The 16,279-nt window shown below is 36.0% G+C and overlaps 1 protein-coding gene across 1 annotated transcript in view; it reads left to right on the plus strand.

The window, feature by feature from the left end:
- DACH1 (dachshund family transcription factor 1) overlaps positions 1-16,279 on the plus strand; it is a 422,360-nt gene that overhangs the window by 227,337 nt on the left and 178,744 nt on the right. Inside the window, exon 3 of the mRNA XM_077855416.1 lies at positions 4,063-4,224. Within this exon, the coding sequence (XP_077711542.1) occupies positions 4,063-4,224 (162 nt within the window). The remainder of the gene's footprint in view (positions 1-4,062; positions 4,225-16,279) is intronic.

Genomic DNA, 16,279 nt, shown 5'->3' on the forward strand with positions numbered 1-16,279 from the left:
GAAGCATTAAAGAATTCAAGGGACTGAGTTTCTCTTCTCAGATGGCACACTGAAATGACTTGGGGAACAATGAAATGAACCCCAAAACATACAGATGCAGGAGTCCCCGACAGAATGTCCTATGGTAGGACTCAGCAATTTGCATGGGTCAAAAGCTCCATAGGTGATTCTGCTGCACAAAGGATGGCAAACTCACGTAGAGCAGGTTGAGAACACAAACGAGTGGATGGCTAGCTTTTCTCTAGAGGAGTAGGTAAGGTCATATCTTGAGAAATGAATTTTGAGCTGATTCTTGAAATGTTGATTGCTGTTTCCCAGGTAGATTGAAGAGTCAGGAGCTTGAGCCTGCTGCTCCTAGAGCATAATTTTTAAGCCATCAGATAATGGATATCCTGGCCGGTCTGTGGCAGGGATAGAAGAGCTTTTCTAGAAATGGGAACACATGCAAAATCTGGCTTGAAAGAAGGAATATAGTCCCTTAGAGGAAGTGGGAGAAGGCTGAGTGTCTAGAGCACAGACAGCAAGTGGGACCTGAGGAATGGATGATGCTACACAGGTAGGAGAGGGACTGAGCATGACGGGCCTGACAGCTGTGTTGAGCACCTTGCTTCCTCCTAAGAGCCGGCATTGAATTTCATGATTGGATTTTCCTTCCTACAAGATTTTTTTTAAAAGATTTTATTTATTTATACATGAGAGACACAGAGAGAGACAGAGACATAGGCAGATGGAGAAGCAGGCTCCCTCTGGGGAGCCCGATGTGGGACTTGATCCCAGATCCCAGGTTCTTGGGATCACAACCTGAGCCAAAGGCAGATGCTCAACGATTGAGCCACCCAGGTATCCCTCTTCCCACGAGATTATGGTTACTGTGTTGTGGTGAGATTGGAAGTGGAGAAAGTGGAAACTCTTGAGAGGCTGCTGCAGGACTCCATTGAAAGAAAGATGGCAGCTGGCACAAGAAGGAGTTGAGGAAATGGAAAAAATGGCCCGAATTTAAAAGCTAGAATTAGAATTGTGAGCCAGGTGAGTTAGGGACTAAAATCAGCAACTGCTGAAAATGTCAGAGGTTTTTTCCTGTCTTCATTAAAGTAGACTAAAAAATCAGTGTAAGTATTATATAGTTTGGTTATAGCACATATGAGTCATGTGCTTCCAGTAGTCATGTCTCCCCGCCCCCTCTCATCTGCAGTCTCCTTCTCCCAGTTTGGTCAGCCACTGTCTGGAAGCAGATGATCCTCCTTCTGGCAAATCATCGAAGGTCCATAGTAACCAACACTATGTCATAGTGCCTATGTCATTCCCCTCACTCTGTCTCATCACGTGGCTATTTATCATCTCACATCATCACAAGAAGGGTGAGTGCAGTATGATGAGATATTTTGAGGGAGAAAGACAGAGATGACATTCACCTTTTATTATGGTATGTTCGTTATAACTGTTCTATTTTATTGTTAATCTCTTACTTCCTAATCGATACATTAAACTTCGACATTGGTACATAAGTATAGAAAAAACACAGTGTATAAGGTTCTGCACTATCTATGGTTTCAGGTATCCGTTGGAGGTCTTGGAACATATCTTCCGTGGATAAGGGGGGAACCACTGTGTATCTTTTGAAATTTTTATTAGAAATGTAAAGCTGTGGGGATAGATTGTCAAGTGGATACATAGGAGAGTAGCATAAATAAGATTAGATAAGGGACGTCTGGGTGGCTCAGTGGTTTAGTGCCTATCTTTGGCCCAGGGTGTGATCCTGGAGTCCTGGGATCGAGTCCCACATCAGGCTCCCTGAGTAGAGCCTGCTTCTCCCTTGCCTGTGTCTCTGCCTCTCTCTCTCTCTGTCTCTAATGAATAAATAACTAAAATCTTTTAAAAAGCAGATAAATAAAATTATGAAAAATATTTTTAGAAGTAAGGGTTCATGTCATCAGGTAAGGAGAAGTAAGATTCTTCTAGCTAAGGGGGCTATGGCTAGCCTGCCAAATCCTGCAGGAATCATAAATATGAATGGACTTTTTGAGGAAGTAGAATGCAGGGCATGCCTAATGTTTAACAACATGATATGGCTAGGGATGCCTGGGTAGCTTAGTCAGTTCATTGAGTGTCTGACTCCTGATTTTAGCTTAGGTCATGATCTCAGAGTCCTGAGATCGAGCCCCACGTGGGCTCAGTCAGAGCCCACCTAAGATTCTCTCTCCCTCTCCTTCCTCTATCCTATGCTCTCCCTCACTCAAAACAAAACTTATTTGCATGATCTATCTCATTTAATCCTCATGTTATCCCTTTGTGAGTAGAATGACTTTACAGATGAAGAAACCATACTCAAAAAGACTTTATGGCTTAAGGCTACACTATATATAGTTATATTTCATGCTACTGAATTTGATTCAGATCTGTATAGTAATAACAATCACATCTCAAGTTGTAGTTTTATCTTCCTTATTTAATGCTATGAACAAGATTTACCTGCTGCATAAAAGCAAAGATAAAGGCCTTGCAAATGTCATAAATTAGAGATGGGACCACACCAGGCAATGACGGGATGGGGCATGTGGGATGGTTAAATTTTTGACGAAACAAAATTGAGGAAGAGAGAGTTGCTGGGAAGTACAAGGACAAGGAGAATTTTAACAGGAAAGAAAATGTTCTGAAACACCTTTGAAGGAAATGAGTAACTGGGGAGTAAATTCAATCATAGGAAGATGAGAGAATCAGTTCAAGTTGGGACTTAAAAGGCAACAAATGTACAGTCTAGACCCTGATGAATTATTTGAATTTACATCACTGCCTTTTTAGAGGGTAGTTATCAGTTTTTCACTCAAAGATCCATTCTGAAAGTCTTGTTGCATTGGGGTGAAAGTTGTCAAGGCCTCTTTGGTCTGATCTGAAGGAGAGGTGAGCTCTTCTAGCCTCTAAAAAATAGCAGAGATTTCTAGGGTGGAAAAAAAGACTTTCTAAGGTTGTAACTTATTTGCCGTAGTAACCAGAAGTGATGATTAGTGGGGAGGAAAAGAAGAGAGAGGTGTTCAGTCTCTAATCCACCAGCTGGGAGTGGAAATAAATCACACAGATAAATTCAACCCGAGTTGAAGCACTATAGTTAGAAACTCTGTAGCAGCCATAGCAAAAAGAGTATGGAGAGTGGGGATCTATATCCTTTCCTAGAATGTAAAAGTTTTAGAATTAGGAGAAATTATCCAGATATTGCAGTGTCTGTCATTTTGCAGATGAGGGATGCCAGGATGAAGTGAACTGACCTGGTAAAAGTTCACACATTTAAGAAAAACAAACCACTCTCATGCCCCAGAAGCTCTGCTATCTATAGCCTGTACCTAAAGCATGGCTCTAGCTTTCTGTTCTACCGTAATCTGGCCTCAAATTCTATTTCTAATCCTCAGGTCCGCTCCTACCTCCTGTTCTCTGGATGAATAGATGCGAATTGTTTCCAGACAAACATGGCACAGTGGTTTAAAGTGTTCGCTCTGGGACTAGAATGCTGTGGGATGAGAAGTTAGGGACGGGAGCTGTGGGGCAAGGTTATTCCAAAGGAAATGAATGTGTGAAAGCACAAGCTTCAAGAGGCAGGGCACGCATGCGTTTTGGTGGAATGTTCAGGTAGCTGGAGGGTGGCCTGAGGATGAGGAAATGGAGCAAGTAGGTAGGTTTGCACTTTCCAATAAAAAGCTTTGTGAATTAAGCTAAACAGTTCAGAACCCCCACCCACACCCCACACCCCAGGTAGTTGCAGATGATTTGAAGAAGGGAGTAACATACTCAAATTGGTTTGTTTGAGAGGGAATCCTGGATGCTTTTCTACCTCTGTCCTCCTATGTACGAATTATGTTTCTGCTAATATTTAATTTGGGAGTTGAGAGTGCTTTCTACCTATCATATCAATTTTGTTTCATTGGCTAGTCAGGAATGAACATAGGTTATCAGAGTGTTGCATAGAGGAATCAGATATTCTAATATGTTTGTATGTGTGCTCTATAAAGTACATGGACTATTACATGAAAGATCTGCATTTGAATTACCTTGTTTTTAATTTATTCTTTTAAGGTCTGACAGCAGCAGCCGCAGCAGCTGCCGCTGCTACCAACGCAGCCATTGCCGAAGCAATGAAGGTGAAAAAAATCAAATTGGAAGCCATGAGCAACTATCATGCCAGTAATAACCAACATGGAGCAGATTCTGAAAATGGGGATATGAATTCAAGTGTTGGTAAGTTGTATATTCACGGAAACTTTTGTGATCATGTGGCTACCAAATTACTTTCTTTTCAGGACAAAACTATTGGGTCCCCATTTAAGAAGCTGGTACTTTTAGCTTAGAAAACAGTGTATATACCATTTGCACCTCTAACAACATGCACTCTAAATAATTAACAACATAATTTTTAAATATAGGACCAACTTTATATATGCAACTTCTAACAGCATTCAGTTAGCATCTTTCATAATACAATCAAGTTTTAAAAACAGAATTTTGATTTAGTGTAGTTTTGCTTTCATAGAGAGTGTGTGTAAGTTAGTGTAGTTTTGCTTTCATAGAGAGTGTGTGTAAGTAAGTAGCAGAGGGAGAGAGAAGATCTTAAGCAGGCCTCACTCCCAGTGCAAAGCCCCACATGGGGCTCTACCTCAGGACTCTGAGATTGTGACCTGAGCCAAAATCAAGAGTTAGACACTTAACCCACTGAGCTACCCAGGTGCCCCAATAATCAGAAATTTAAAATATTGATTATATCAGTGTCTTTTTAGAGGGTAGTTATCAGTTTTTTACTCAAAGATCCATTTTGAAGATCTTGTTACATTGGGGGGAAAGGTAAGGTGACAAAAATATTTACAGACAAACCCATACTTTATCTTTTTAATTCCTCATGGATTTGTTATCAAATAAGTTTGCATCAGCAACAGAACATATAAACTCAATTTTTTCATGTGCTGCCGAGAATAAGAATTATGTTGAGAATTCTTTCTGTATATAACCATTACCAATTTCTCTCATTGTAAATGTACTACTTTAATTTCTGTTGATTTTTTTTCCGTTCTTGAAATGTGGAAAAAGAGATGAAATTTAATAGTCACTGTTTAAACCAAAACCAACAGCTTTCTCTTTGCAGAATTCATTTGAGTAGTTCGTTTTTTCAAAAACAACTTCACATATATGGTTTAACTTTTATATTGATGGTATCTCAAGCATCTGTGTGTTGGTAAGATAAAACATTGTATTCTGCTACTACACTGTATTGTTTCTCTTTAAAATGTAGAAACCATGCTCAAAATATATTTAGCAAGAGAAATTTAGCTATTCTAAGATAGTGTAAGATACTATATCCAACATATGTTCATGAAGGACACAGTAATTCAGGGCAGTTCAATTAAATTTTCTTTTCCATGCAGTGTTTTAATAGATTATTTCTTTAGATAAAAAGCAGCTCTCTCCTTTCTGTCCAATATGACATATAGTTAAGGGTATTTGAAAAAATACTATGGATTGTAGTAATCATCATTCTTACAATGGGATACATCTTCCATGGGAGCACACACTAGATATGAATGATAGAGTAGGGAGTAATTGTCAAATATATGTACAATACACAAAATACCATTGCTTCAGTGATGCCAAAGGGTAGTTTCTAATAGAGTAGAAAAGGGGAAAGCAGAATTTTTCCATAGCACTACACAAGGGAAATAGAAGAGGGGTGGCAATAAGGGGTTCAGTTTGAGAATAGGTTATAAAGAAGATGGTGGCAATTCTTAGAAGGATGAAAAGATATGAAAAAGAGCCAAAGCTATGGCTCTACAGCTGGACGGGATGAAGGAAAACATGAGTGCTTGCATTTCTGGTGATCCTAGGGGGAGGATGGAGGGCTGTGGGTTGTTAAGGTCATGGTTCACACACATAAATTCAGACTTTTGAAAATTAAAAACAGTTTTGAAGTAAATGAATGAATTATAATATTCCTATTAGAACTATTAAGTACATTTGTTTGTTTGTTTTAAATAAGCAGTCTTTTTCTTTGACCTATAAAGTAGAACAAAATTAGACACTTTTAAAAACAAGTAATTGGCTACTATAAATTTTAGTGACCATTGTACAACAGTCTGGGTTGTTTTCATAATTTTAGAAGGATAAGAGTTTAATGCAGACTGTTCTTAATAGTTGGTGTTAAGAGGAGGAATATTTAAATTAGGCAATTTAATAACATTGAAAACAAAAGATATTAAAACATGATATCTCTCTTTGAATTTCCTGAGCAGCAGAGCAGAAGTTGACTTTGGAAAATCCAATAGGTATAAGATAAGGAGAACATGGCTCATAATTAGGCATTGACATACATTTCATATTTGCTATTATAGAATAATATTTGCCTGTTGACCAAATTGAGGTTTACCTTAATTGTTTTTGGTACATAGGCTACCATAATGACTTAAAAAAGAAACAATTTGATTTTTCTTTTGTGTTCTAGTTGGCAGAAATCACTTTTCTTCCATCAAGGTATTTAGTTGGCAATTTATATTGCTTTTTGGTTTTGACCCCCACCAACTGACACCAGTTTGAATCAGGAGCAGAAATTTATTTGAATTTTCCTACAGAGTCTTAATATTTTTAGAGTGCATTAACATTGATGTCATTGCCAGTCCTTGAGGCAAGTAGATCATTTCTGTTAGATGTCAGTAACTAGTTTGGGGATACATGTTATCATTGTCATTTTTATTCTATTCTCACATGCCACATAAGAATTTATGATTTATTATCTTTCCAGAGCACCCCCCTTCCTTTGCTAGAGATCAGGGAAAGAAGGTTTGGTGGAAGGGTTGGGTAAGGAAGGTATAGGGGACTGGTGGGTATTGGGGTTGAGCTTGCACAAACCGAAGTAGTTGTTGAATTGGGCAGTCGCTTTATATGCATCCGCACCCCCCTTCTTTTTTCATTCTGACAATAGTGCCTGCCTCTTGGTAAGTGTTCAGCAATTACCTGCTCTGTGACTTTGAGAAGTTATCTAAACTTTCTGAGCCTAACATTGCATGTCTGGAAAATGGCATAATAATATCAAATCATGAGAATGAAAGAAGATCCTATTTGTCAAGTGTTTATTTACTACAATGTCTGCTTATCACATTGTTTGGTCACCAGTAAGGTTAGTCATATTGGTACTGCTTTTGCTATTATTATTATGTTTCCACATTTGCCTCCTGAAAATGACCTTTTTCTTTTTTTTTTACAATCATTAACTATTTCCTTTTCTGTTTTCCTATTCTCTATTTTCCTATTTGTTACACTGCAGGCCTGTGAGTAAATTTGGGGGGAGTTATTGTATCACTTGGCTTTTGTTGTGCCTTTGATTTTAACCCATTCTAGTTACACAAAATAACTGTAATCTAGTCCCAGAATTCAGGGGCCATACAGTCCATGGGAGGGATGGCTATGTAAGCAGGCAGTCAAAACAGGATATGCTAGATCCAGGAGCTTCAGCTAGCACAAGGTGCTTAGGAAGTGGCACTGAAGCATATGAATTCCAGAAGGAATCCCAAGAATCTCAAAGGCCTATATTTCAGAATACAAACTTACTGCTCTCATGAATCTATCAATTGTCTCTTTGAAGGAGTGAAACCCCTCAGAGAGGTGCTACTTACATGATGTATTGTTGCTGCTCAGCCCTGCCCAAATACAGTGACATTTTTGAAATCAATTCAGGTTTTCTTCTTTTTCTTGTACTCATCTGGCTCACAAGTTATCTTAAACATTTTAGGCTCTCCTGTATAGGAACACTGCACCCCCTACCCCCGCCCCCCACCCCGGTTGTAAGTAAATCCTTACTGCCTCTGGAAACAGATTTTGTGTTTGTTTGGTTTGGTTTGATTTGACTTAGTGAGGCGAAGAGGCATTTTTATTACACATGACTCCTTCCAGTTCTTAACAATGAATTGTCAAAATTAGCCCCCAAAAAAGGTGTTTAGAGAAATCTATGACACTGACAAATAATTATTTTTTATCCCAATTTTGCATGGTAACCTTGAGCTCACATCTTTCCAACAGAATGATCACTTTAGGAAGAAGTGAGGACTTCAGGATAGATCCGAGTGAGGCATCAGCACGCTGAGTAAAATATATGGCCGTGTCTCCATTCTCCCTCATCCACAATCAATTGGATTCTTTTAGTTTAATATTTACTTGCTAAGATGAGATGCTAGTCTGCATGGTGATAAACAGTCTGCTCCTGGCATCTGAAGGTGACCTGTCAGTTCATATGGACAAATCTCCTGCTTACTGAAATGTACAAAATAAATCATTAAAGCAGGCAGGTGCTCATTCCCAGATTTAAATCACCATAGATTTATGATTTGAATTAATGCTTCATTTGGCCATAGAAATAGATGCTGAGACAAATGATATGCACTGGTTGGGGTTTCCATACTGTAGCCATCCTGATATTGATTACTGAGATGTCTTTGCAATCTCTTGTTTATATCAAGTACTATCTTGTGACAGGTTGGCTGATATGAGCTACATTGCAGATAAGAAGGAAAAATGTCCTGGATTCTTTTTAGTGGCAACACTATCCACAACATACAGGCCAGATAAATTGCTATTTTTTTGCTTTAAGGACTGATCTACATAACCAGCTTAAAAAAAAATGCTGCTTGGAAATTGGGACTGGGATATTGGAAAAGCAGAATTTAAAACCGGTGAACCCAAGGTCAATCCCACAGTATCTATAGCTGTGTTTTTATCTGCTTATCTTTTTTTGGGGGGAGGCATCATGCACATTTTTGAGGATACTAAGTTAATCACAGTCGATTTAATCTAAATAAAGGAAACTTATTTTTACTTCTAGTTTTTAAATGCTATATAAATATTGACATAGTGAGCATCTCAGTAGTTTCTATGTTATTTAAATACTTGTTAAACCTAATATCGTATTCCCTTAACTAATGACAACAAAGGAAATGACTCTTTAAAGATAAATACATTAAATATTATTCCCAAGTGCAAGACTTTGTGCACTATAATTTACCAGGAGGCAGGAAAAGACTGCATTTTTACCTTCTCTTAACATTTTATTTAAGGAAAACACTATGTACACAGTTTAAAGAATACTCGGAGGATTTAAGAGGGACCTTTGCCACTAGCTAATATCTGACTCATAGAACTGGTAAACAGCTATCAACAATAGTAGATTGCTTGCTTAGTAGGAAATGAGTTCATATCTATTCAAAATGTGATCTCAAAACAGATGTCCCAAGAAAATCTCATTGTTTAAACTATAGTCAGAACCCCCTAACTGCTGTTATTTCTTTAAGGAAGTGAAGTAATCTTAAGACTTCAGAATGTCTCCTGAACACTGTGGAACCCAAGCAAGAGTATACCGATGCAGTGACCCACAAACTGCACACATCTCACATGCCTGAAATGTATGATTCCTTTTCATTTTCTTAAGCTTGCAATAGTTAACGAGGATGTAAGAATTTCAAGTAAACACCAGAACTTGAGTTTGGGATGAATGGCTGTGTTCTTCCATAATATTCCTTACTCCTTATTTCTGTCCATCAGCCAACAACAATAACAAAAAAAAAAAAAAAAAAAAAAAGGAAGAAAAGCCAGGCAGATAGGAGATAAAATTATCTTACCCAGCTGACCATCCTCTTATCTTTTTTTTTCTTGGAAAAAAACAAAAAAACCATTCCTGAAGAAATATAATAGTTTATACTGTAGTCATTTCCTTTCTTCTAACTCACGTGTGTATTTGGAAGAAAAATTAATTTTATGATCTCAGGAAAAAGTCTTGGAGACCTTGAGAAAGCAAATAAAAGGAAACTGAGAACACAGGCCACCAAGCAGAGCTCTGCAGTTGCACATTGGATCCTCTGCCTTGGCAATGTTAATGAACCTCAAATCCTTCCTATAATTAGATGAGGGAATTGCTTATATTTTCAAACAGATGATGCTGCTATAATGAAACGATTGACAGGGAATTTAAGAGTGTCTACAGTAGTCATTTGGTTTCTGTTATAAAAAAAAAAAGTTTAAAAAGAAGATTGGCTTTAGACATAGGTCCTGAGAGAGGTAGTAATTTACATAGCATGCTATGACAGGTGTCTTTGTATAGTAAGGAAATAAAATGGAAGACTAGAGAAATGATGGGCAGGTACAGCAATTTTTTGGGGAGGGGTGTCCTATGCTTATTCTGCTTAGGTTCTTTAAAAGGGGCCGAGGCTCAAGAGATGGATCCGGATTGAGTGCACAGCTGTAACTGCTGATGAGCTAATTGCTCCTTATCTCTCAGCCCCATTCATCTTCATTTTTTACCAATTACTGAGAATTATCTGTGTTCTCAGTTGGATATGAGAGTTAATCCTTTTTGGTTAAGCTGGCAGTACTGTGAGCAGATTCCAAATCGGAGGGTGAAAAAGCCAAAGCAAGCTTGCTCTAAAAATGTCTCCAGTTCAATTACAGTATCACTGATTCATAAGAAATTTGCCATTGTTTAACAGATTAAATGTGGAAAGTTTTTTTTTCGAACTTTCTTAATGTTTCTCTGCCTAACAATGATTTGTAAGATCCTTCTTCCTGTCTGATGAGTAAATTTAACAATATTAACAGTCAGAGTCTTGTAAACACGGAAACACACATAAGACTACCCTAAAAGGCCAAAAAGATTCTGACAAATGAAATGAGAAATACTTTAGAACTGATAGCTGTCAATTTATATATAAACACTTTAAATCGATGCTTTTGCTCTGTGACTTCACATATGGTGAGGAAAGTATGCCCAAACATAAACCTTTTCACAAATGTCACATTAGTGGAATTTTAATGGAAAGACCACATAAGAATCTCTTGAAAGTGTAGGAACTGCCATGGTTTGTAATTCAATCGATTGTGAATAAGCCATATGGTTCACATCATTCCCTATGCAAAAGATGTCTTCATATCCTGACATTTCACACAAAATTGCTTACCCCAACATTAAAAATCTAAGAAGTAGTAAGCCACTCTTTCATAAATTTTAATGAATTTGTAGATATTTAGTATTTCTGGAATTTTTCCACATTAAATATTTCTAAATATGGCATTCTAATATGAAAATATAAGGAATAAACTGCTAACTTAAAATTATCAAAAATTATTAAGATTTAGACATCTTCTAGCATGACCAAGATAAGTCCTTTTAGATGCATCCACAAACTGAAATGGGAGAGCAGAGAGCAAAATATGTCAGAAGATTTAGCTTCTGGGGCAGCCCCAGTGGCGCAGTGGTTTAGCGCCGCCTGCAGCCCGGGGTGTGATCCTGGAGACCCGGGATCGAGTCCCACGTCTGGCTCCCTGCATTGAGCCTGCTTCTCCCTCTGCCTGTGTCTCTGCCTCTCTCTTTGCTCTCTCTGAATGAATAAATAAATAAATCTTTGAAAAAAAAAAAAAAGAAAATTTAGCTTCTAGTAGTAACATAGCTAATAAATAACTTAGCTACTGAGATAAGTCTCTTAATTTCTCAGCTTTCTTATTAATAAATAAGCAGCTTGATGCTCAGTTACCCTCTTAGCTTTAAGATTCTTTGATTTTTGAAAACTCCTAGAGGATAAAAGGCAAGAAGGTGTGCTTTTATGGTGATTTCTAAAATAAAATACAAATATGAAATAATATAAATGTCCAAAACAAGGCACCATTAAGTATACTTTAATACATAATTTCACATAATTCTGCAGCCATTACACATGAGAGGTAAGGGTAGAAAATATTTATTTTGAATATAAGAAAAAAGATGATAAAAATTTTATACTTTTATAATATATATGTTCTTTTCATTAGAGTTAGAAGGAACTAGACAAGAATCTATGTTGTTATCTCATTGTGGTAAAATTATGAATATTTGTCAAAAAATATAATATAGCTTCAAATTAGATCATTTTTAAATGACACATGAGTATGTTAAAAACTGGTCATTTTATTAGGCCCGTTTTTGTGATTATCTAGCAAGTGCATCATTTTGCATTTTCTCTCATGACATTTTTTAACTTTATTGGTTATATAAAAGAAGAGGAACACCAGTGATCATAACAGTGACCATTTATGGAAAAAATACATTTGTATTTTTAAAAGAACTTTTTTCTCGCTTAAAAATTTTTGAGCACGTATTTCTAAACCCATGCTTATACATTAAGAAAATCACCAGAGTTTGATCAGTGACATAAACTAGTTTCCTGTGTGAATTATTAAATGTATTTCATGGTATAGATAAGTGGAATGCAGAGAATGTTTTCACTTTTTATTTAGTGTCTGGTTCATTTTCATGATTTTTTTTAGTTTATATGGACGTTGAAGAACATAATGAGGAAATATTAGCCTAATGTTTTTGTTTCAGTTTTAATATTGCTTATTCCTACTAATGACAGGATAATGAAGTAAGCCTGATAATTCAAGCATTTCATATTAAGAAATGTAAATTAAAGATGTTCTATTCCTGTAATCGTAAAACAAGGAAATGTAAGATATATCCATTCAGATATGTTATATGATAGACTCTATCACATTCCAGGAGATTGAGAGCATTTATGACAGACTTGGAAATACGATTTTCATTGAGGAGAGCCCTAAAAATGATCTTTGGCAATCTACACCAACATGCCATAATGTTCATAGAAACTTCAAAAATATAGTAGGAGCAAACATTTCAGTTTAAAATAACCTCAGACCTTCTTCAACCCCTTTAGTATCAGATAACTGATGTTATTCATGAGTAAGATTATTGTATCTGTTTTAGATTTTGACTTCCTGTGATGATATACAATTAAAATAAATCTTCAACTTTGTGATCCATAAATTATAATGTTTAGTGATATAAGTTTTCAGATACCTCAGGATGACCTGCTATTAGAAAGTTTATTCTTTGAGATGTCACTAGGGTGTTCATGGTCCAACATTACTGTGAGTGTGAGCCTACAAGTTTATAACTCTGAGCCCAATGCCCCGTTACCAGACGTAGTGTTTCATATTCGTGTAACTTTGATTCTTCTCCAAATTGTCCAATATTCCAAAATTGTACAAAGTCATCCGTATGAATCCTGGCCTGTCAAATTGAATATACAATGGCATAACTAAATGATAATAAGTAAATAATATTATCGTTGACATAAATGCCTGAAAGTGTCAATTCACTTATGATGAAATAATGTGACATACATAATCTTGCACATTCTTGATGCCCCCTCCTCCCCTCAACCCCCATGAACCTCGATCATTTGGAAAAGAGGAAAGAAGAGAGGACTTAAATATGGTTTTCTTTAACAGCAGGTTATAATGGAAACACAGACCCTTACATTCAGTGCTGAGAGAATTACCAGTTTGATAATGATTAGGAATGTTGTTATTAAAACAGTATGTGCAGTTCATTTTCAACAGTTTTGAATTAGAGTGTGCACTAATGAAACGGATACGGTTTCCTTCACAAAGGGCAGATCTGTGAGTTAATATCGCTGCAGCAGTGCCTCGCAGACCCTGCCTTTAGCTCTATTTGTATTTCACAGCATGATAAGCAAAGAGTGTTGATTTCCAAGGATCCCGCTGATGAAAGGTAATGGCATTATTACATCTTTATCTCAAAAGCAGAACTGAGTGGTAAATGATTTTTTTTTCTCTGTTGCACAAAAGATTTCTTGGTTAGAAAGCCTTTTTTATTTCTTTACTCATTTTAGTCTTGGAAATGAGATGTTATTATTTAATGTCTGCACAGCAAGCTTGAAAGCACCTAATAGCGAATGGATTGGAAGTGAAGTACCTCCTGCTCACAGATATGGATCTTCTCAGTCACACGCTGTACCAGCTGTCATCCCAGCCATACTGCTGTGATTTAATTAGTCTGTTTATGTCCTTTCTAATAATATTTCCATCTCTATGAAAGGGCAAATGCGACAGGGACTTTTTCCCTTTCTGGTTCTGCCGACTGGAGAATGTGGCCTACATCTGATATGTGGGGGCACAGGACTGAATCACCATTCCTGTCACTTCAAGCTGTTGATAAATTGTTCAGCCAAGAAGTGTACTTACTTCCTTGGGGTCATTTGTAGTCTAGGAGCAATAATCTGCATAGGGACAAAGAAGAGAGGCTATGTGTGTATATCCAGTTTTATATATATATATATATATATATATATATATATATATATATATATATATATATATGCAGGTGTTGGAAAATTAAGACAAATTATAAGAAAATGTGAGCTCTGTGTTTTTATCAACACTGTGCATGTTTTTATGGCACCTATTTAAGTCTTTTCGTCAACTGAGTCCTTGCAGAATTACAGCATTTCAGGAATTCACAGGAAAGTTTTCCATTTTTTTTCTAAATGAAACTTCATAAGAGAAGTTATTCATCTGAAATTTTACATATACAACTGCAACAATTGAGATCTTTGGGAAAATCTGTTTTATACAATATATTACATTTCAGGATATCCAGGGAAAGAAAACTTCACCATCTTAATGGAGCATTTAATAATGGTATTTTTACTTAAACTGTTCCCCCAGAAAGTATATTTCACTTAAAAAGATAGCTTAGGTTCAAAACAAACTCCACACACACAATTCTGTAAGAAAGCATAAATTAATAAACGAATAGAAAGGTGATATGACTTTATCAAATATAATGTGGTGATTAATCATTTCTACTCAGGCACTATCTATGCTATTTGAGTGATTCAAGGGTACTTTCAAACCCAATGGCCTTGTGAACATTCTTGGTTCTGCCTTAGGATTCTAAGTGTCTAATGTTTTATGAGATACAGATCCCACAGATGGGAGAAAAAAGGGATTTCTGAAGCCAGTTTCAGTTGTTTTAATTTCATTTGTGTTTATGTTAGAAACAAAAAGTCTATAATTTATAAATAATCCATTAATTGGTTAATTAGTTCTATGTGTTTTAATCTGTTTTTTTTTGGAAATAGGTTCCATTTTCTTTATTTCACTATAATTTATCTCAGTGCTGAAATTGTATTACAGGGTCTTCTGAGCTTCTTCTTTCTGGATTATCTTGCTTTTGCTTATGTTCTGTTTTTCCTCTCTCATTCTTCACTGTTGGATAACCCAATTACATTTTTGGAAGAGGGCTTGTTAAAACAATGGGTATATATATATATATTGGCAATGTAAGTCCAATGTTTATTTTATGTAAAAATATTGAGGTTAAAAAATACTAATCTTATCAATATGGTCAAATTGTTTTTCTTTAACAACCTAAATTTCAGCCTTCTAGACTTGCAGTTTTAATGCACACAGGTATGTGTTGACTTCTTGTTTTTTCATATACCTATCATTGTCCAAACCTGTGCCTATATCAAGAGAAAAGGTCATAGTCTAGAATTTTTAAAAATTATGATATCAAATGAGCATCAGGACTATAAAATTTCTTATTTCTCTTAGTAAATAATAGCACTATTTTCATTTCCTTAAATTTCTCTTCATGATAATATATGAGCTTAGCAATTAAATAGCTAAATCTCTCTCTTTCTCTCTCTCACACACATACACATACACAAATATTCAGTCATTCATACTTGTATCCCAGTATTTCAGCTTTCAAGAATCTCTTGTTAACTTTTTATAGGCATAAACTAGATTTACTAAATACGTTTCCTTAATTATTTTATTTTATAAAAATATAGACATACTTATTTGGCAGTCTTTCCACTGAGGTGTAATTTCACTGCTTTCTACATTGGCTATACAGTGGAAACTAAATGTTGATGATTAAGTTATCTTGACAAGAACCATTTTGATGCTTTGAAAAAACCCACCACGAAGCATTTGATGGTATTTTTTATTAATTGGATAAATGAATTGTGAGATGTGTGATTGCATGATGATGTACTCATTTAGTTGTTGCTTTTTGCTTTTACTAATCTCTGTCATATTGGATTTATAAATGGAATGGAGTGACCTTTGAAACTGTGATGGAAATGAAGAGATAAACACAACTTGAAAGGACAAACCAATTAATATCAATGTGTTTGTTACACATACAGGAGGAATTTTAATCCTTTGCTCTCTACAGTAAATATGTGATTCATTTGTTGAGTAAAGGAGCACACTTTTTGGCAGTTACAGCTTTTAATCTTATTTTTTCCAAAAATATATAGTTTCATATGACATTGTGTATTTGACACACAATTAAGGTTTTTTTAGTGCTTGAATATTGGTACTGCCATAAAAGGTGTGACAGTATCCCTTTTTAATAAGAAAACAGCTATATACATATATATATTCAAACATATGCAAG

The sequence above is a fragment of the Canis aureus genome, chromosome 17 (assembly GCF_053574225.1).
Source record: "Canis aureus isolate CA01 chromosome 17, VMU_Caureus_v.1.0, whole genome shotgun sequence".
NCBI classification, from domain to species: Eukaryota; Metazoa; Chordata; class Mammalia; order Carnivora; family Canidae; genus Canis; species Canis aureus.